Below are 20966 nucleotides of genomic sequence, written 5' to 3'. Positions count from 1 at the left end.
TACTTATAATCACTAATAACAATGAAATACCTTATGAACAGTAATATACTATATTGTTTCGGTAATAATGACCAAAAAGTCCATATGTTCAGTACAGATACATTTTTTCTGAATATTTTTTATGTGTGGTTGATTGAATCCTTGGCTACAGAGAGCTAACTGTACTCTCTGGCCATGTCAGCTATTTTGATCTTGGGCAGAAATGCAAGCAAAGATTAATCATTTAACAAAGAAGTTCCTGTAGTTCAGGGGTTGGCCAGACTGTGATCTTCCTGCCTAGTTTCATTTGACCTAAAAGCTAGGATGGGTTTTGCATTTTTTAAATGGCTAAAAAATATCAAATAATAATAATAATGTATGATGTGAAAATTACATGAAATCCAAATTTCTGCATCCATAAAGTTTTATTAGAACATGGCCTTACTCATGTGGCTTACTATCATCTATGACTCTATCAATGCTACAGTGACTGACAGAATTGAGTAATTGAGGTACAGATTCTAGCTGCAAAACTTAAAATATTTATTATTTATCTCTTTAGAGAAGAAGTTTGCCAGCCCCTGGTGTTGGTTATTCTACTTTGTTACTTTTACAAAATAATATTCTAACTAGTAGCCAAAAATGGCTAGTCTTTTTGAACAAATTTAATTGTCATAAACTGTGCTTGATGTTTTATTCAGTTGCTTTTTGTTACATTTCCTTCTTTAATCTGTTGTTTAATGGTCACTTTCATTTGTTTTTCCTTCATGTGTTGTCTAATTTAATAAGTGGTATTTCATCAATCTGTGTAGAGTTTTGTTACCACACTGATCAATTGTGACTGTATATAAAACCATCCATATTGGTGAAAAATAAAAAGATCTTGGTGGCAAGACATACACAATTCTGGTACATTTAAAATGATATTATGTTTTCATATTTCTAACTAAATTTATCTAACATAAGTATACATTGAAGCAGACTCAATAAAATTACTCAAGCATTTCATTGAATAGACTTCCATTTTCCTTTTCTGTTTGATTTCCAAACGTTGTACTAGACTTTACTCCTTCTTCAGTAAACCCATGTAACTTAGTATTGCATTATGTAATTTGCACTGTAGATGGCAGTATATCATTTTTACTAAAATATGTAATTTCTGTAGCATTGTTAAAAGCTTACTTGACTAATTTTATGGATTTAAATTTTTTTCCCTTTGTAAATTTAATTGAAATTTGCAATTAATATATCTTGTGGAGAAATTTGGATTTGGGGAGGAAAAAAGAAAAAACAAGATAGGAAACTAAAAGAAAAAGAAACATTATTTTACACTGGTAAGGCAATGTGAGTAAAATGAACTCATTGTCCATCTACATGGCTCAGGTATTTTATTTACCATCTGATTTTCATTTGGAGATCTTAGTCATGGCAGAATTGGATTTAAAATAATTATATATTTTGAATTTTGAAAATAAAATCTATGTAGATGAACATCTAGTTTATAAAGGAAATACTTTTGAAACGTTTTTTAAAAAGAGTAATTGGTTTATTGAAGATGTCGTGCTTCTGTTACTACTTAAAAATGAAATAACTTCTGTCTAATCTTAAAAACTGTAATGCCAAATATGTACTTTTTCAAATTATTCTGTTTCTTATAAGAGTTTGCTTTTGTTGTCCTATTAGTTGGTCGATCGTGTTTTTGATGAAAGTCTCAACTTCCGAAAGATCCCTCCATTAGTTCATTCTAAAACACCAGAAGGAAACAATGGTCGGTCTGGTGACCGATCTCAACCTGCAGAGCCTCCTGATCACTTAACGATTACAAGACGGAGAACCTGGAGCAGGGATGAAGTAAGTAAATCATAAACATGAACTTATGGCAGAAGTGGGAAAAGGAGAAAGCATTCAATTAGTAGGGCTAGGGAAAAAGTGCTTATCCTTATATAGATAGAATGAAACTTCTCCCCAACATTACATCATATACAAATAATTAACTCCAAAGGTTATTAAAAGGGGAAAGGCAAAACTGTAATACTTTTAGTAAAATATGTAAGTGAGTAGCTTGCAGCATTACAGTAAGGAATGATTTCTTTTTTATTTATTTATTTATTTATTTATTGACAGGCAGAGTGGACAGTGAGAGAGAGACTGAGAGAAAGGTCTTCCTTTGCCGTTGGTTCACCCTCCAATGGCCACTGTGGCTGGCACACCGCGCTGATCCGAAGCCAGGAGCCAGGTGCTTCTCCTGGTCTCCCATGGGGTGCAGGGCCCAAGCACTTGGGCCATCCTCCACTGCACTCCCTAGCCACAGCAGAGAGCTGGACTGGAAGAGGAGCAACCGGGACAGAATCCGGTGCCCCTACCGGAACTAGAACCCGGTGTGCCGGCGCCGCAAGGCGGAGGATTAGATAGTGAGCCACGGCACCAGCAAAATGTTTTTATTTTAAAAGATGATAAATTTGGTGTATTAAAAGTAAGGACTTTTTGTCCAGTGATGTCAATGATAGTGCTCATGTCAGTGACTAAAAGTAAGGACTTTTGTCAAAAATACTTTAAGGAGGTTTAAAAAACTAGTTATAAACTTCTGCAAAACATATAGCCCATAATTCATACATAGGATATATAAGGAACTCCTACATGTCAAAAAAAAGACAAAAACAGCTTGGTAGAAAAATCTATGAAAAACATAAACAACATTTCATCAAAGAGAGGATACTAAGGCATATACAGGATGAAGAGATTCAACTTTATGACTGTTCACGGGAATCATTTCAAGACTGAAGTGAGAAAATGTTGGTGGCCAAAAGTTTTAAAATTGAAGAGGTACACAGGTTTGTCTTAAGTGTTGCAAGGTTAACTTTGCTGCCATCATTCTGAAAAGCAATTTGATATTATCTCCTAAAATTGAACATAAAAATATCCCATGATCTGACAGTTTTCCTGCTATTGTATGTACAAAATAAAACCTTTCCCTTTGACAAGAGAAAGTTTGCACAAGAGTAATTATACAGTAGTGCTTCCTTATCTAAGAGGAATATATTCCAAGACCTCTAGTGGATGCCTGAAACTGGATAGTACCAAACCATGAATATAAGGGAACTTCAAAAAGTTTGTGGAAAAATGGCATTAAAAGGCAAATGTATTTTGGTGCAGAAAAAACTTTAAAATCCATGCATAGTTTTTTTTTTCTTTTTTTTAAGATTTATGTATTTACGTGAAAGTCAGATAAAGAAGGAGAGGCAGAGAGAGAGGTCTTCCATCCGCTGGTTCACTCCCCAGATAGCCGCAATAGCTGGAGCTGTGCCAATCTGAAGCCAGGAGCCAGGAGCTTCTTCCTGGTCTCCCACATGGGTGCAGGGGCCCAAGGGCTTGGGCCATCTTCTACTGCTTTCCCAGGCCACAGCAGAGAGTTGGATTGGAAGTGGAGCAGCCGGGACTCGAACCGGCACCCATAGGGGATGCCGGCACTGCAGGCGGTGGCTTTATCCGATATGCCACAGCGCCAACCCCAACTTAAGTGTTTATCTTGGCATAAAAGTGAGTTTATAAACTGATATATTCATAAATTGAGTATAGAGTAATCAAAGAGAACTATGTCAGTATGCAACTGTATAAAATGATTTTAGCAATATCATGTTAAGTGACAAAAATAAATTTCAAAATATTATATATTAGAAGGTTCTTTGTCATAAATATTTTTTTTAAAGATTACACAGAGACAGAAGGAGAGGCAGAGAGAGAGAGAGAGGTCTTCCATCCGCTAGTTCACTCCCCAGTTGGCCGCAACGGCTAGAGCTTTGCCGATCCGAAGCAAGGAGCCAAGAGCTTCCTCCAGGTCTCCCACGTGAGTGCAGGGGCCCAAGCACTTGGGCCATCCTCCGCTGCTTTCCCAGGCCATAGCAGAGAGCTGGATCGGAAGCAGAGCAGCTGGGACTTGAACCGGCACACAAATGGGATGCTGGCACTGCAGGCGGTGACTTTACCTGCTACGCCACAGCGCTGGCCCCTGTCATAAATATTTAAAAATTAAAATATATACCGAGACAGAAATATATCACATGATCTAAAAAAGGAAAACAATGGAATAGTGAATGGAATTCAGGATATTGTTTACCTTGGGAGAGGGAAGGAAAGATAATGAGATGGAGTAGAGGTAGTTATATCAGGCCATCTTTTTTCTATTACAAATGACCATAAAAGTCTCAGTGGCATGCAGGAATAAGAACTCATTAGCCATCTGCGGGTTAATTGGCTAGGTGGTCTTAGCTAGACAATGAAAAGTTGCACATTGGATCCAAGTCTGCTCAGTTTGTCTTTTCTTGTAATGGTATTACTAGAAACCCTATAGAGAGCAAGCCTCACCATGCAAACACGTTTCAATCTTTGGGTCATGTCTGCTAACATCTCATTGGCAAAAAACAAGTCAGATGGCTAAGGGCAAACACAAGAGGTAGAAAAGGTGTTCTCCTGCAGTGATGGAGGAGAAATTGGAGGGAGTAGATTTTTTTTTTTTTTTTTTTTTGACAGGCAGAGTGGACAGTGAGAGAGAGACAGAGCAAAAGGTCTTCCTTTTACCGTTGGTTCACCCCTCAATGGCCGCCGTGGCCGGCGCACCGCGCTGATCCGAAGCAAGGAGCCAGGTGCTTCTCCTGGTCTCCCATGCGGGTGCAGGGCCCTAGCACTTGGGCCATCCTCCACTGCACTCCCTGGCCACAGCAGAGAGCTGGCCTGGAAGAGGGGCAACTGGGACAGAATCCGGCACCCCGACCGGGACTAGAACCCCGTGTGCCGGTGCCACAAGGCAGAGGATTAGCCTATTGAGCCACGGCGCTGGCCCAGAGTAGATATTTTTGAATAATATCTACTTTACCCCTTTGATTATTGCTAGGTCTTTGGCATTGTTTTGGTGGTAGATTCATTATTAAATTATTAAAAAGACAAAGCTGTCTGAGTTGGACCCATGAGGTGAGTATGTTGTAAACCAGGAATTATAGCTAGTTCTATATACCTGCAAACCAGTATTGAAAAAATATTACTGCCTTTTAAAAACAATGAATGTGGCAGTGAGAAATCAAAGAAAGAGGTTTATTGAAAATGTTTTTCTTTAAGATTTATTTATTTATTTTGAAAGAGAGAGATCGTCCATCCTGTGGCTCACTCCCTAGGTGGCTACAATGGCCAGTGCTGGGCCAGGCCTAAGCCAAGAGTTTCTTGTTAGTCCTTCATATGGGTGGCAGAGTCCTAAACATTTGGACTATCTTCCCTTGGTTTTTATCAAGCCATTAGCAGTGAGCTGGATTGGAGGTGGAGTGGACAGGACATGAACCTGCATGCACATGGGATTTTGGCATCACAGGTGGTAACTTTACTTGCTATACCACAGTGCCAGCCCTGAAAAGATTTATTTCATTGGAAAAGAGGTGAAAGGAGTTTGGGAGAAAATTCAAGGATATAAAGGAGTTTCTTCCTCAGAGAATAGTTACTTCAAATAGCACCATGGAAAAAACTGAGATACAACATACAGAACTGCTCGAGCAATGAGTAGAGGAAGAGTATAAAAAGGAGAAGTTTACAAGAAGGAATTAAAACCCTGGGATTAAGAAACAGGATCTGAGGGGCTGGCACTGTGACGCAGCGGGTTAATGCCCTGGCCTGAAGCACCGGCATCCCATATGGGCACCAGTTCGAGTCCCAGCTGCTCTACTTCCAATCCAGCTCTCTGTTATGGCCTGGGAAAGCAATAGAAGATGGCCCAAGTCCTTGGGCCCCATGTGGGAGACCCTGAAGAAGCTCCTGGTGGGGCCAGCGCTGTGGCTCACTTGGTTAATCCTTCGCCTGCAGCGCCGGCATCCCATATGAGTGCTGGGTTCTAGTCCCGGTTGCTCCTCTTCCAGTACAGCTCTCTGCTGTGGCCCTGGGGAAGGCAGTGGAGGATGGCCCAAGTCCTTGGGCCCCTGGACCCGCATGGGAGACCAGGAAGAAGCACCTGGCTCCTGGCTTCGGAATGGCACAGCTCTGGCCATTGAGGCCAATTGGGGATTGAACCAGCGGATGGAAGACCTCTCTGCCTCTCTTCTCTCTGTGTAACTCTGACTTTCAAATAAATAAATAGATAAATCTTTAATAAATGAATAAATAAAAAAGAAACAGGATCTGAAAGTTAGTGTGAAAGAGTATGTGTGTTTGTACATATAAAAAATCTACCCAAGAAAAACATATGAGAGAACCATGATAGTAATTGAAGATAAAATAAAATGCTTCTGAAAATGGTCTGACCACAATAATATGAAAACTTAGCAAATTTTTTAACAAAGGAACTTCTTTGTTTAGCAGTTTGTCTCTCTCTTGCTCAGTTTTTTTACACATTACTCTAATTACTTCCTTCATTTTATTTATAGCTAAAATTAGCATGAATACTAAATGCCTCTAAATACTACTATATTGTGCTGTGACTAGTGTCCTGGTAATTATATAATGTCATGGGAATATTCTAATATCTACTTTTTTGTTTGGATGTTTCAGGTCATGGGAGACAATCTGCTGCTGTCATCCGTCTTTCAGTTCTCTAAGAAAATAAGACAATCGATAGATAAAACAGCTGGAAAGATCAGGTACTTACTATGACAGACTCCATGCCTATATGAACAGTTACCTGTTGCTGTTTTCCAAGCCTGCTGTCACAGTTTTTAGGAACTGGTGAAGTCAGTGAAACTGAGTCTGACTTGCTGCCACTGCTATGTTCTTTACTTTTTAGAAGTAATAACCAAGCCGGCGCCGTGGCTCACTTGGCTAATCCTCCGCCTGCGGCGCTGGCACACGGGGTTCTAGTCCCAGTTGGGGCGCCGGATTCTGTCCCGGTTGCTCCTCTTCCAGTCCAGCTCTGCTGTGGCCCGGGAAGGCGTGGAGGATGGCCCAAGTGCTTGGGCCCTGCACCCCATGGGAGACCAGGAGGAAGCACCTGGCTCCTGGCTTCGGATTGGCGCAGCCCGCTGGCTGTAGCGGCCATTTGGGGGTGAACCAACGGAAGTAAGACCTTTCTCTCTCTCTCTCTCTCTCTCTCACTGTCTAACTCTGCCTGTCGAAAGAAAAAAAAAGAAGTAATAACCATATGCTAAATACATGTCCTGGATAGTCATCCTCTTTATAATTGAGAATAAATAGTCATAATCACTTAGATTAATTTCAATAATAGCCAGGTATATTTTACTTTTATATGGAATTATGATAAATATTTTAGATTAACAGATGTTTAGGGCCTCTTTTATAGGACCTTAAATTTTAATTTTTTCTTCATCATCAGTAAAGTAGACAATATGAAACTTGTAACATTCAGAAAATTTATTTAACAGCTCCTTGAAAATTAAAATGCTGTTAAACTCTGTAGTTTCAGTTTTATATTTAAAAATACTTTTACTTACATATGTTAAATTCCTATAACTTTTTCAGTATCTGACCCCTTTGCAGTCTGAATCTTGCTCATAGGAACTAAGTTGTTTTGGACATTGTATCTTTTAGTTCCCTGCCATGAGGTATGACTTCATAAATATTGGTTTAAAAGAACTGTTGAAGGAAATAGCTTTATTTCATTTTAGTTTGACTACTCCCAGAAAAATCACTGAAAAGAGAACTGGAGAAAGTAAGGACTTTATTAATAAGCTTTTGGGGAGGGAAAAACATAGAAGAAAAAAGGATCTAATAAAATATAGAAAGAAGAGGATGAGTTTAATAGGCAGAAGACTTGAGGGTATGTTTCAGTTTTGCTACTTACTGTGCGACCCTGAACAAGCTATCTGTTTTCTCCCAAACTCTGTGTCATCGTGTTATACAGGTTTACTTGCGTGCTCTAGAGTTGTTGTGAGAGGAAAATAAAATTACTTCTCATTCCTATACACACACACACACACAGAGCTGGTTAGTTTTTAGACTATAATGTCACTTTTTGCTTTTTGTTGCTTTTCCTCAAGTTAAATTTCCATCCTTGGAATGAAAAAATTGTCCCCAAATAAGTACCTATCATGTGCTATCATGCAATTTTAAGTTCACTAAAAATTTAAAACATAGACATATAACAGAGGCTCAAAAATCCATTGATATTTTAGCTTGATTTATTTCTAATAACTATAATTAAAATTGTAAAATACAATAAAGCCATGTTTAAGCATGGTATGTGAATTATAGCATTCAACAGAAATATAATATTATATTGCTTATATATTGAAATAATATATTTCATCACTAGTATTGATGAGTACCAATGAGTATAGTAAAAACACATTGAAAAATTGGGCATTTAGCTTACTGGTTAAGATACCTCTATCCTACATTGGAATGCCTGCATTCTTTTCCTGGCTCTGGCTCCTGATTCCAGCTTCCTGTCAATGCAGACCTGGGAGGTAGTGGTGATGACTCAAGTAATTGGGTTCCTGCCGTGGGATCCTGGGTTGTGTCCTTAGCTTCTGGCTCCAGCCCCAGTCCAGCCCTAACCGTTTGTGAGCATTTGACAAGTGAGTTAGCAGCTCAGGGTCTCTATTTGTATCTCTCTCTCTTTCTTTCCTCCTGCATCTCAAATAGAAAATAATAAAAAATTAAATAAATTGAACATATTTTTTATGGAATTATAAGGCTAATTACCTAATGTAAAAGAAGCCATTGAGTTAATTTTTTTCAAGAATCACTTCAATAGAATTTAAAATGTATGTTTAGGCGCTATGTCATAATAGACTAAGCCTCCACCTGCTGCGTTGGCATCCCATATGGGCACCAGTTCATGTCTTGGCTGCTCCTCTTCCAATCCAGCTCTGCTTATGGCCTGGGAAAGCAGTGAAAGATGGCCCAAGTGTTTGGGTCCTTGCATCTGTGTAGGCAACCCAGAGGAAGTTCTTGGCTCCTGGCTTTGGATTGGTTCAACTCCAGGTGTTGTGTCCATTTGGGGAGTGAACTAATGGATGAAATACCTCTCTCTCCATCTGTAACTCTGTCTCTCAAATAAATAAATAAAATATTTTTAAAAAACAAAAATACCATCTTCCAAAAACATTTTAAGTTACTAAAAAGCAGTATGTGTCATCTTCCAAATTTAGAAGGAAATTCAGAAGAGTGGCCTAGGTAGCTAATTTTTACATGGCCCCTTAAGAAATGGATTGAGCTTTCCTTTGAATCTTGAGCTTACTCTGTATTCCTTAAGATACACATGAACCTCTCTTCACATTGTTACTTTGAAAAAAAAAATGCTTATCTAAGAAAGATTCCTTGTGTTAAAAGGAATGGTTTAATCTGCAATGTTTAGTCCTGCTTATCTTTTATTTTTTAACTTATTTAGATAAATATATGTTTCTCTCAAAGAAAATTTTATTCAAAGAATACATATATATAATATATATATTAAAGATTTATTTAAAAGGCAGAGATACAGAGAGGAGAGAGAGAGAGAAAGAGGGAGAGAGAGAGAGAGCTTTCATCCACTTGTTCACTCACGAAATAGCTGCAATGGCCAGAACCAGGAGTTTCTTCAGGATCTTCCACATGGGTACAGGGGCCCAAGTACTGCCCTCCCAGGTGAATCAACAGGGAGCTATATCAGAAATGGACTCGAACCAGCGCCCATGTGGGATGCCAAAACTGTAGGCGAAAACCTAACCCTAAATTTATATTTAAATTTAAAATTTTTTAACAACAGTAATACATGAATATCATTTAAAATATAAATATTTCATAAAAATGCATATTCATATAGTATCTATTGTGTGTGTATATACGTATTTTTTTCTTCAAATTCTTTTTTCAAAGGTTTATACAAATAGTATCATAGTATATTTGTTCCTCTGCATCTTTGTCTTTTAATCATGTCTTCACTTTTTCCAAAATAGTAAGAAGTGAAATATCAGTCTCTGAATAGCCTCTCCAAATATGGTTGGAATATGAAGCATACTCCTTTAATAATTGGGAAACAGTTGAATTTTTGGCTTTTCTCAAGGCTCACCTTGTACATATAAGTTGCTTTAAAAGTTATTTTAATGACTATTAAAACATATGCTTTCACTCATTGTTTTTTCAAGATAATTCACCCTATCAATTTTAGCATATCCGTGTGAGTTTTAAATAAATTTAATTTCCACAAAATAAGAACTTAATATTTATACATTAACAAATAATTATGAAGTACATTCCAGACACTTTATAACTAGACATTAACAAAACAAAGCCCTCTTCTGTCATGGAATGTATGTTCTGGCTCTTCAATTGAATGAGTCAACTTGTGTTAAGTTAGCTTTCTCTACTACCTATATGTGATTTGTCTTATTTTCATTATTTCACTTGAATATTATCTGCATTTTACCATTCAAAATTTCTACTCCACTGAAGCCCTTTGATTCCCTTTTCCTTTTTATTATTATTAAAATTACTTGTTACAGGGAAGAGATTTTGGTCTTCTGTGTATAAAGTTAATTGAAAATGATTCTTAATGGAGAAAGGAACTGGGAGGAGGAAGTGGGTGGGAGGGTGGGTATGGTGGGAAGAACCACTGTATTCCTAAAGTTGTACTTATGAAACTTGTATTCCTTAAATAAAAGATTTCTTTGGGAAAAAAGTATAGTAACAATACTAATTTAAGGTAAGTAAATTAGAGCTTCATTAGAGTTAAGGTTCATACTTGATTTTACAGGCATTAGATATGTGCTATTTTTAAATCACATATTTTATGAAGTCTGGCTGGCCTTATACTCAAAGAGTAAGCAGTGAGCACTCTAATATCCTAGATGAAGTCTTTTACATGTTTTCCCTTAGTGATTTTGGCATTCCTGAGTTTACTGAGCCCATCTTCTTTCACAAGAGAGTTCTTTTTCTCTATTACAACCCTTCCACTTAATATGTGGTCAGAGACAAACAATCCACCATTCTCTGAACTAGAGCCCAACTTAAATTTGTAGGAAAAAAATATTAGGCATAGCTAATCAGCTATTACCAATGTATCAGTAGCTCCCAATCACATGTCTACTTATTAATACCAGAAGTCATGTATCAGGTTTGACTTAAGTATTCAATACAGCTGAAGGTTATAAATAGTTATTATCATTTTAGATTCCACTAAAATTATAATCTAAAACTGTTATAATCTAAAAAATTATAATCTAAAAATTATAGAACGATTATTAACCGAAGGGGTAAGTAAGTGAAATAAACATTTTTAAAATAAACAGGAATAAAGTGTCTAAATTCATTTGTTGATTGAGTAATTTTTGACTGCATTTTATTATTCCAGCATTGTATTTGATGCCTTCATAGTTGAGTCCAGATGGCAGGCAGGTAAACTGGTAATTATAATTTGCTGTGATAAGTATAAAAAGGAAATTATAAGATGAGATACCTTTGGGCTCAGAGATGGTTTTTGGGGAAATTGCCGTGCCTGTTCTAAAGGGTGGGAAGAGGAGTTGGTGGAAAATTAAGTGGTGAGAGATGACCCTTTAGAGATTAGGATGGATCAGTTTAGACAAAATTAGGAGTCTGGACTTTATTATGAAAAGCTGCGGAGAATTAATATATAAAATATGGTTCCTATTGATATACCAGTTTTATCCATAAAAACATCATGAGAATGTGCTTGTGTGGTCATGTAGCTCACTACTGGAATACATTGAAATCTCTTTACCTGTAAAGAGTTTGTGATGTTATTTCATCCCACCTGCTGAAACACAGCTTTTCCTTCCCTGTTGACTGGGTCTGTACTCACTAGTCACTCAGCACATTTTCACCAAGTATCTGCCTTTGTACCATTTTCTTCTTACTGACTATTCCTTACCATAGAGCTTCTTTCCCACAGTCTGCTCTGAACTCATCCTTAGAAGACCCAAAAGAAAATTAATTTTTATAGTTTTGACATTAATTAAAAATTAGATCAAATTGGCCAGATGAGCACATTGATTAAGTAATTGTTTATACTGTCTCACATTTGACAGGCTAGAAAAATTTTAAAAGTTATGTGTAAAAATTGCTTCAACAGTTAAATATAGAATGTTTGCTATATTTGAATTGCCTTCAGTTTGAGTGCTGAGTTTTACTACGTATAACACACCATGGCAGCCTTTAATTCTTGACCTGTTTTTCTGCTTCCTTAATATTTAAATTTTGTGTTGAGTTCAATTCATAAGACCAAAATGATGTTTGAATTTACATCTATACCAGAATATGTGTAAATAAGCTTTATATCCCTTCAGTGGAGTCAGGAGTCAGGAACCTTCGAAGATCTCGATGATCATTCTAAGCCATTATCACCACAGGTGAAATGAGTATGGCTTAACAGTTAATAGAAATCTAAGAAGTAAGTAGCCATCCTCTGGCAAAATTCACTGAATTTTTGGCACTGTGCAGCCAAGTGCAGACTTCTGTTGTTCATTGAACTTCCCAGTTGGCCTGTGAAGTAGTCATTACAATTCTCCCTTTGTATCTTTGAGGGACTGGTTCCAGGCCCCTCTCCTCACACAGAAACCAAAATATGCAGATACTCGAGTCCCTCATATAAAATGTGTAATATTTTCATGTAATACACACACACACACACACATCCTCCTGTTTACTTTATGCTCTCTAGGTACTTATAATACCTGATATAATATAAATGCTTTGTAAATAGTTATTACATAGTATCATTTAGGGAAGAATGACCAAGGGAAAGTCTACACATGTTCTGTATAGATGCATTGTGATTTTTTTTTCAGATGTTTTTGCTCTGTGATTGGTTCAGTCCTGGTTGTGGAACCACAGATCCAGAGAGCTGACTGTTCCTATTTAAACCAGTACTAATGCTTCAAGTATTCTCCCACAAAAACCATCATAATTTTCATAAGCAAATTATTAATATTGTAGTAATTAGGATAACAAAAAGTACCTGGTGACGATGTTTAGTTTTTTGACTTTTGAATATTTAACAGATTAGAAGATACTCTTTAAAAATTTTTTATTGACGCCGGTGCCGCGGCTCACTAGGCTAATCCTCCGCCTTGCGGCGCCGGCACACCGGGTTCTAGTCCCAGTCGGGGCGCCGGATTCTGTCCCGGTTGCCCCTCTTCCAGGCCAGCTCTCTGCTGTGGCCATGGAGTGCAGTGGAGGATGGCCCAAGTACTTGGGCCCTGCACCCCATGGGAGACCAGGATAAGTACCTGGCTCCTGGTTTCGGATCAGCGCAATGCGTAGGTCTCAGCACGCCAGCAGTGGCGGCCATTGGAGGGTGAACCAACGGCAAAGGAAGACCCTTCTCTCTGTCTCTCTCTCTCACTGTCCACTCTGCCTGTCAAAAAAAAATAAAAATAAAAATAAAAATAAAAATAATTAAAAAAATTTTTATTGACAGTAGTTGTACATATTTATAGCTTCATTGTAAGTTCAACACATGTATACAATGTGTACTGAAAACATGGTAATCAACATTTCATGTTCTTGGACATGACTTTATGATTGGAAGCCTGGAATTTCTTTTGTCTGCTTGTTCATACAATATGTATTAGAATATTGTGAGCTGTAGTCTCCCCACTATGTGATGTGTAGCACTAGGAATTTGTTCCTTCAATCTGACTCAGATTTGACACCCATAATCCAACTCCCTTTATCCACCATCCCCTCCCAGCCTCTGGTAATCACTTTTCTGTATTCAGCTGGAGGTTTTTTTTGTTTCTTTTCTTTTTCCTTTTTCTTTCTTTTTTATTTTTTTCATTCTAAACCAGATGTAAGAGAACATGCACTGTTTATTTTTCTGTGTCTGGCTTATTTCACTAATTGTTTTCCCTGTTTCTAGACTCATTATTGCCACCTTTAGTATAATTAAATGTAATTGCAGTTATTCTAGACTTGATTTGATGTTGATGAATGTTTTTAAATAAGATGTGTTTAAATTATGATTTTTTTAAAAATAAGATGAATCTAGCATATTGACAACTGAAGGAAATACCAACAAGAATATTGATTTAGCTTACTACTTAAATACTAAGCAGCTTCTAGTAGTTATAATTTACTTTTTAATTTACAGTGTTTTGTTACATAAAGCGGTTAAGCTAGAGTTCCAGATGACTCAATAAAGGAATTTAAAAGGAAACCAGAAAGGCAGTGAGTCTTTACATGTTTCTAAAACTGCTCAGTCATGTCTCATAGATTCCAAAGAATATACCACATCAGAAAGACATCAAAATTCTGTGATAGTTATAAGTTACGAATTTAGTTTCTAACTTAGGATATATTATTGGAAATTGTTTTTATCAACAATTTATTGGCAATTTTAATAAAAAGAATTGTAATTTAAATTCTAATAGGTTATTTTATACAACTATACTGATGTGAATTAAATTTTTAAAGAAAATCGCATTAAATACTTGCAATGTTCAGTCTTTAAAAGAATGTTCACACTTTGCTCAATTAGGTGCTTATCTTATATAAACAAGTCTTAACAGAAATAATTACTCATAGCTAAATCAACCTATTTTCATACCTAATTCAATGTATTTTCATCTTGTCATCCGCATAATGCTTTTCCATCAGAACAAAATTGCATTTTCTTTGTAAGAAACAGTTGCAGTATTAATTACAAATATTATATAAAATTGTGGGGTTGTATCATAATCTGTTTATTTTATATTAATTTTCAATAGAGAATGAGGAACATTAAAGAGTTTATATGTTAATCAATGTATTAATGCATGTTAATTACCTTTTAAATATGGATCTCTCATGTGCCTGAATCATTGGTACAACTGGCTCTATATTTAATTCTAGTTAGTGTAATGGTTCTATTATTTTTCCTTGTATAGCTTTGAAAAGATACATTGTATTTGGTGTTATCATTAACAGAAATACAGTAAATTTTAAAATATGAAAATAAAGTGTTTATTTTTTGCAAATTCTAGAATATTATTTAAAGACAAAGATCGGAATTGGGATGAAATAGAAAGCAAGTTAAGAGCTGAAAGTGAAGTTCCTATTGTGAAAACCTCAAGCATGGTATGATAATTTTCTTGAAGATTAAACCATTTTAATAGAGTTTTATATTAATGGAAAGATAGCATACTTATTTTTAAGCTATTTATTGATTTACTTGTAAAAGAATATGTAGATACACAGATTTCCTTCAGCTGATCTCACAAGAGTCCCAAATGTTGACTGTTTCCAAGTTGCTAGGGGCATGGAGAGGGGATTTTTATATTTCTCACTATTACATATTCTTGTTCTTGTAATAACTGTACCTTAAAAATATTCAGTTTTGAAATAAGAACTGAACTTAAATATCAAGTTTACATGAATTGTTTCCATTTACTTACTATAGTGCTTGCCTTCTTTTTAAAGAATTTGTACAGATTTTCAATGCTCAGAATGTAGTCCTAGTATTAAGATTGCAGTTCATATATTTTTACAAAGAAAACCTTTAAGTACTGTGTCAGAGTTACTGCAATGTTGATCAATACAAATATTTCAGAATCTTTCTTTATATAGTACAGGTTAGATATCCCTTATCTGAAATGCTTGATACCAGCAGCATTTCATATTTCAGCATTTTTGGATTTTGGGATACTGCATAGACTTTACCAGAATTTCCAGTCATTTCATATTTCCAGTATTTGGACCAGAGATACTCAGCCTGCAGTAAATTATCTTGAACTCTTCATCTGCTATCATTACCTCATTGAAAAAAGTTACTCATTTCATTATTAAAGATTTTTAAAATTTGTCTTATTTACTGGATGTCATCATTTCATACCATGCTGCTACTAAAGTAGTAAATCAAATAGAAAATGTTAAATGCTCCAAATAAAATGAGAGTGAGATTCATTACTTGTCAAATCAAAATGTTTTAATTAAAGTAAGCTAATTTTTGTTATTGCTTTCCCTGCAGGAGATTTCTTCTATTTTACAGGAGCTGAAAAGAGTTGAAAAGCAGCTACAAGGTAAATTTACTACTGAATTGAGTAGAGAGCTGTCATTTTAGGATAAGTGCATTCTAATGGCGTTCTCTTAAAATATTCATTTTATTTGATTAAATATAATGTCATGTAATAAGTATGGAGTTCTACATATCCAGATCACTTATTTTTTAAAGATTTACTTATATATTTGAAAGACAGTCACAGAGGGGTGGAGAGATTGAGAGAGAGGTCTTCCCTCTGCTGGGTCACTCCCCAAATGGCTGCAACGGCTGAAGCTGCGCCAATCCAAAGCCAGGAGCCAGGAGCTTCCTCCGGGTCTCCCACATGGGTGCAATGGCTAGGACTGGGCCAGGCTGAAGCCAAGAGCCAGGAAGTTCATCTGGGTCTCACGTGGGATGCAGGGGCCTGAGTACTTGGGGCATCTTCTGCTACTTTCCAAGGTGCATTAGGGAGCTGGATCAGAAGTTGAGCAGCTGGGACTCAAATCTGGCTCTCATATGGGATGCTGGCATCACAGGCAGTGGCTTAACTTGTTGTGCCACAACTCCAGCCTCTCAGATTACTCTTGAAAAGGAAATTGTACAAACCTAATATAAAAAATTAAAGTTAAATCTTGGGCATATTTTAGAGTGTAGATTTGACAATAGGCTAAGTGTTACAAACTAATTACATTATTATATATATTATATAAATATATAAAATAATGATGTGTATATATATATATATACAGCTTAAATGACTTGCTAATTAGCATTATTTATTTGATTTGATAATTCTTAATTTATATTGGTAGTATAACCTCAAATAAACTTATATTCTAATACAAATAATAGTTGCTTCAATGGACCATAAAAAAGAAGTGCATGATAGCTTTAAAGACCAAAAGAAGGGGAGAAGAAAGTGAAACAGACTCTGTTTGCCTCCTAAATTTTGACAGACTTTGTTTTAATTCTTTGAAAATCCAAATCATGCATTAATGTCTGTGTGTCTCTTGACCCAGAACATCCCCAGTGGCAAACAAGCAGGACTGAGTCAACTGTTAATTCCTCCCAGTATTTATTTGTTGAATAATTGTAGGCATAATATGTAGATCCCACCTCAGTGATTCCTAACCTTTATTCAACCCTACACACCCAAGGGTTATGCCATAAGTAAAAGTGGCTTGCTAACACAGTCTATGAGCTGATAGAATGGGGGTATACTTTTAAAAGGAACCCCTAAATGATTCTTGGAACTATAGTGCCTCCTTCTCCCAACTTCCTGTTCTGTCCAGTATCAAGGTGAAAATCACAGAGAACTTTCCTTGTCCACATAAAGAACTTTTGTATTAAAAACTGGTCTTTAACTGGCTCCTTCCGTGGACATAGCAAGGTCTCTTTGGCCTGCTGGGGCTGCCCTGGGATATTGGTTATGCATGGACCATTATAGGTCAGTGGTACACGATACAGTTGATATCCTAGCACTCCAACAGGATCTATGACAACATGCTATGCTAAAAATAAAAGTATGTTATGTTCTTCTGACCTCACCAGCCTTGAGGATATTCTGAACCTTAGCTGTAAACCCACAATTCTCTGATAAATAGGGCTAGGGGTGTTTATTAAAAATTAACTAACATTTTATTATCTTCTCACAATAATGAAAACAAATTTCAAAAAGATATCTACTGAATTCCACATCTCCAAATACCAGTCTTACTCTCTAGAATGTCCATAAGTGACTCATCAGAGAAAGTATTCGGGATTGTTTAATCTACAATATAGATCGATATTAAGAGTGAGGTTTAAGTACAATGTTGTTGGAAGGATTTGCCTCATTTAAAATCACACAAACACACTGATAGTTAAACTGTCCAAACTAACTAATGTTCATATTCAAATTTAGCTGCATTTACAGTTATGTCCTATTCCTTTTACATTTTAATTATACCTCTGCTCCTTTTCCTTTCCTTCAGCAATCAATGCTATGATTGACCCAGATGGAACTTTGGAGGCTCTGAACAACATGGGATTTCCCAGTGCTATCTTGCCATCTCCACCAAAACAGAAATCTAGTCCTGTGAATAACCACGGCAGCCCTGGTCAGACACCAACACTTTGCCAGCCAGAAGCAAGGGTTCTTCATCCTGCTGCTATTTCAGCCTCAGCTGAATTTGAAAATGCCGAATCTGAGGCTGATTTCAGTATACATTTCAACAGATTCAACCCTGAAGGGGAAGAGGAAGATGTTACAGTTCAGGAATGACTTTCTCTTGATTGTTAACAAAAAAAAAAAAAAAAAAAAAATTACCTGTGGATTAACTAGGAATATTGGAGGCAGCATAGTGTTGACTTACACAAAACAAGACAGCTTGGTCAAACTACAATTTTGTTATCTCTGTCTTCTTAATTTTATTTATTTATTTTTTACCTATAATGTCATATCAATCTTTTCAAACCATTTAGATAACCACTTGATGCACACATAGGAAAAAGCAGACTGTGCAGTTTCAACTTTTGTGATTTTATGATGTTCAGTATGGTGTTATATCATTGCATCCTTTCCCGTCACAGACCTTTGTTTTTCTTTTAAGCCATGCTGTGACCGACAAGCAAACTAAATACCCACCATTTCTGAGTTCCCATTGTCTCCTGTGCCAAGCTGCTCCTTGAAATGAACTTCTACTTCATCTGTACAGATTTGTTAAACCATTCTATTTGCTTCTTAATGATAGGATTTATATTAGTTCTCATTATCATTGGACACAGTGACATAATACTCTCCACAGTAAAGCAGACCTTTCACAAGAGTCATTCTGTGTCCTAAAATTTTCCAACATAGCTGTGATTTATATAACTTTGTTGCTACGTAAATTGTCTTGGGGTTTACGGAGATTAACTATTATGTTTGCACTAAGATTTACTGGGAGTGGTAGGTGGACATATCTATATATCAATAAGGACTAACCGTCTTTGTACATAGGCAATTGATAATACTGTATTTGTTTTAATCCCACAGTGTTTTACTCCACTTTCCAAAAGATAAATTTGGCACTTTTTTTCAATTTTTTAACAGAAATAAGATGTTGTCTCTCATTTTAGGTTAAATGATAACTAGAAAGATTAGACAGATAGTTTAGGTGGAGTATATTTTTAAAGTTAAGAACACGTATATTGGTCCTGTGTTACCAAGTTTATATGTGACAGTTGAAAATAAAACTCCCCTGAAATGATCATGAGGTTAAAATTTTCTTCATTAGGAGACTTGGAGAACCAGTAGTCATAAGATTAGTTGATAGTTTGACTCCCAAGCAATGAATTGCTTCTGTGTGTTTCCCTGTAGGACCCAATAGTAAATCTTGTCTCAGTCTGACGCATTTCTAAGGACCCTGCAAGACAACAAGGACAAAGGCTTAGGGCCTATGCTACTAAACAGGAAGCCTATGAAAAATATATTCTGTAAGCTTTTTTATTTTTTTCCAGTAAGTTCATATTTGGATAAGTTTAAAAAGAAAATACTTATCTTTGTGTTTCCAGAACACTATAATTTGGATGAATCTTAATTCAGTTAAATATTGTTATTAGACCTGGATTTTCCCCTTGACCCCATCAGTCTATAAAGGTTAAACTGCAGCTTTGATGAAATGGTCTTTAATATTTCAGCAATAATCCTGTGCTGCATGTGTTCTAAGAAATGCAGTAACTCTGTACACTTCAAAACTTTACAGGATTTAAGATATCCTGTACTGTTGGACCAGTTAATAAAGATGCAAAAAACTTTTTTTTTTTGGTAGAGATGTAAAAACAAGTCTGTTATATAATGGATCTCATATTTTTCTTTAAATTAAAAAAAGTAAATGAACTATTCTTCTTGTAAAGCTAAATTTCCCATTCTATCTCATAAAGGAAGATGGAAAAAAGGGTTTAAGAAACATAAATGGAAAGATATAAATGCTTTGATGAAATGAATGAAATATTAATACAGGGTCAAACCATTTGAAGAAAAAGTTGGTTAAAATAATCACCCTTATTCCCCTTTATTTAGTATTTGGATACTGATTATATCCACATGGAAATGGAAGGTAAGGAGTTTAGGAAAGCATTAGCATCTACTCTACTTACATTATTGTTTAAGTGTTACATAGTTTTGTTCAGTTACAAACATTTGGCCTTTTACTATGTTATTTTTATTTTGTATGAATACATTATTCTCCTTATTTATTTTTGTTACATTTATTACTTATGTTATTTTGTTATGCATTTTCAACTCCCATTTTTAAATAAAGTGTTTCTGGAACTTTATACAATGTATATTTTATTTCTTTTATCATCTGGCTTGCTAATACTTCATCAGTTTCCAAATAACTATTTATAAACCATTTTCCCAGGATTAGTAAAGAAAAAATCTTCTAGTTCTAATTAATATGTGATCATTGTGAGACCTCATATATTTTGATTAAAGAAAAATTTTCTAAGCAAATTACAGTAAACATAATTCACTTAGCTTATTAAACTTTATTGTGTATATATAAGGTCTTTATTTTTAGACAGCTTTGGGGAACAAAGTTGAAATTTAAAATATCTTGAATACCTTAAATTTGTGAAATATTAACTTAGACTAACTAGTTTTCTTCCATTGTATTATTCAAGCTCAAGTCTCTTGAGTGTCTTCCTATAATACAGTTCAATATTCTAAGATCATAGTGTGACCTTTTGATCTGTCCCTTTTCTAAAGTGTTTATGTACACAGATAAAATCTCTGCCACCGTTTACACATTTCCTGAGCAGCTTGAACCTTTCATCCCCTAGTGCCCTCGCATCTTTCTCCCTCCTTTTCTGCTTAGTCTCATGCCTTCCCTTCGTCAAGGTCCTGCCGACCTTGTGCTGAAGCCTCCTTGCTTGACTGCACCACAGCAGAGGGCTGTGCCACGTGCGTAGATTTTCTCTTCTTTTCTCTCACCAGAAGAATCTTCATTTCCTAGTCAGATCCTTTACTTTGAAACTTGTGACATTTTGCTGCCTTCATTTATCCTTGGATTTGCTTGCCATATCTGCCTGACAGGTTTGTAACTTTAGGAGAGGAAGCTAAGCCTAGAAGCTTCAGATT

The 20966-nt window shown here is 36.0% G+C and overlaps 1 protein-coding gene across 19 annotated transcripts in view; it reads left to right on the top strand.

The window, feature by feature from the left end:
* CEP170 (centrosomal protein 170) overlaps window positions 1-20161 on the top strand; it is a 152099-nt gene extending 131938 nt beyond the window's left edge. For all 19 annotated transcript variants that reach the window (XM_070055598.1, XM_070055596.1, XM_070055603.1 and 16 more), the window contains 5 exons: window positions 1663-1830; window positions 6502-6590; window positions 14868-14961; window positions 15851-15902; window positions 17836-20161. In XM_070055598.1, the coding sequence (XP_069911699.1) occupies window positions 1663-1830; window positions 6502-6590; window positions 14868-14961; window positions 15851-15902; window positions 17836-18125 (693 nt within the window). In that variant the 3' untranslated portion in view covers window positions 18126-20161. The remainder of the gene's footprint in view (window positions 1-1662; window positions 1831-6501; window positions 6591-14867; window positions 14962-15850; window positions 15903-17835) is intronic.
* Window positions 20162-20966: the final 805 nt, after the last annotated feature.

This window comes from Oryctolagus cuniculus, chromosome 13, assembly GCF_964237555.1.
Source record: "Oryctolagus cuniculus chromosome 13, mOryCun1.1, whole genome shotgun sequence".
Lineage (NCBI taxonomy): Eukaryota > Metazoa > Chordata > Mammalia > Lagomorpha > Leporidae > Oryctolagus > Oryctolagus cuniculus.
Note: the sequence above shows the minus strand (reverse complement) of the source record. Positions and strands in the feature narration are given on the sequence as shown.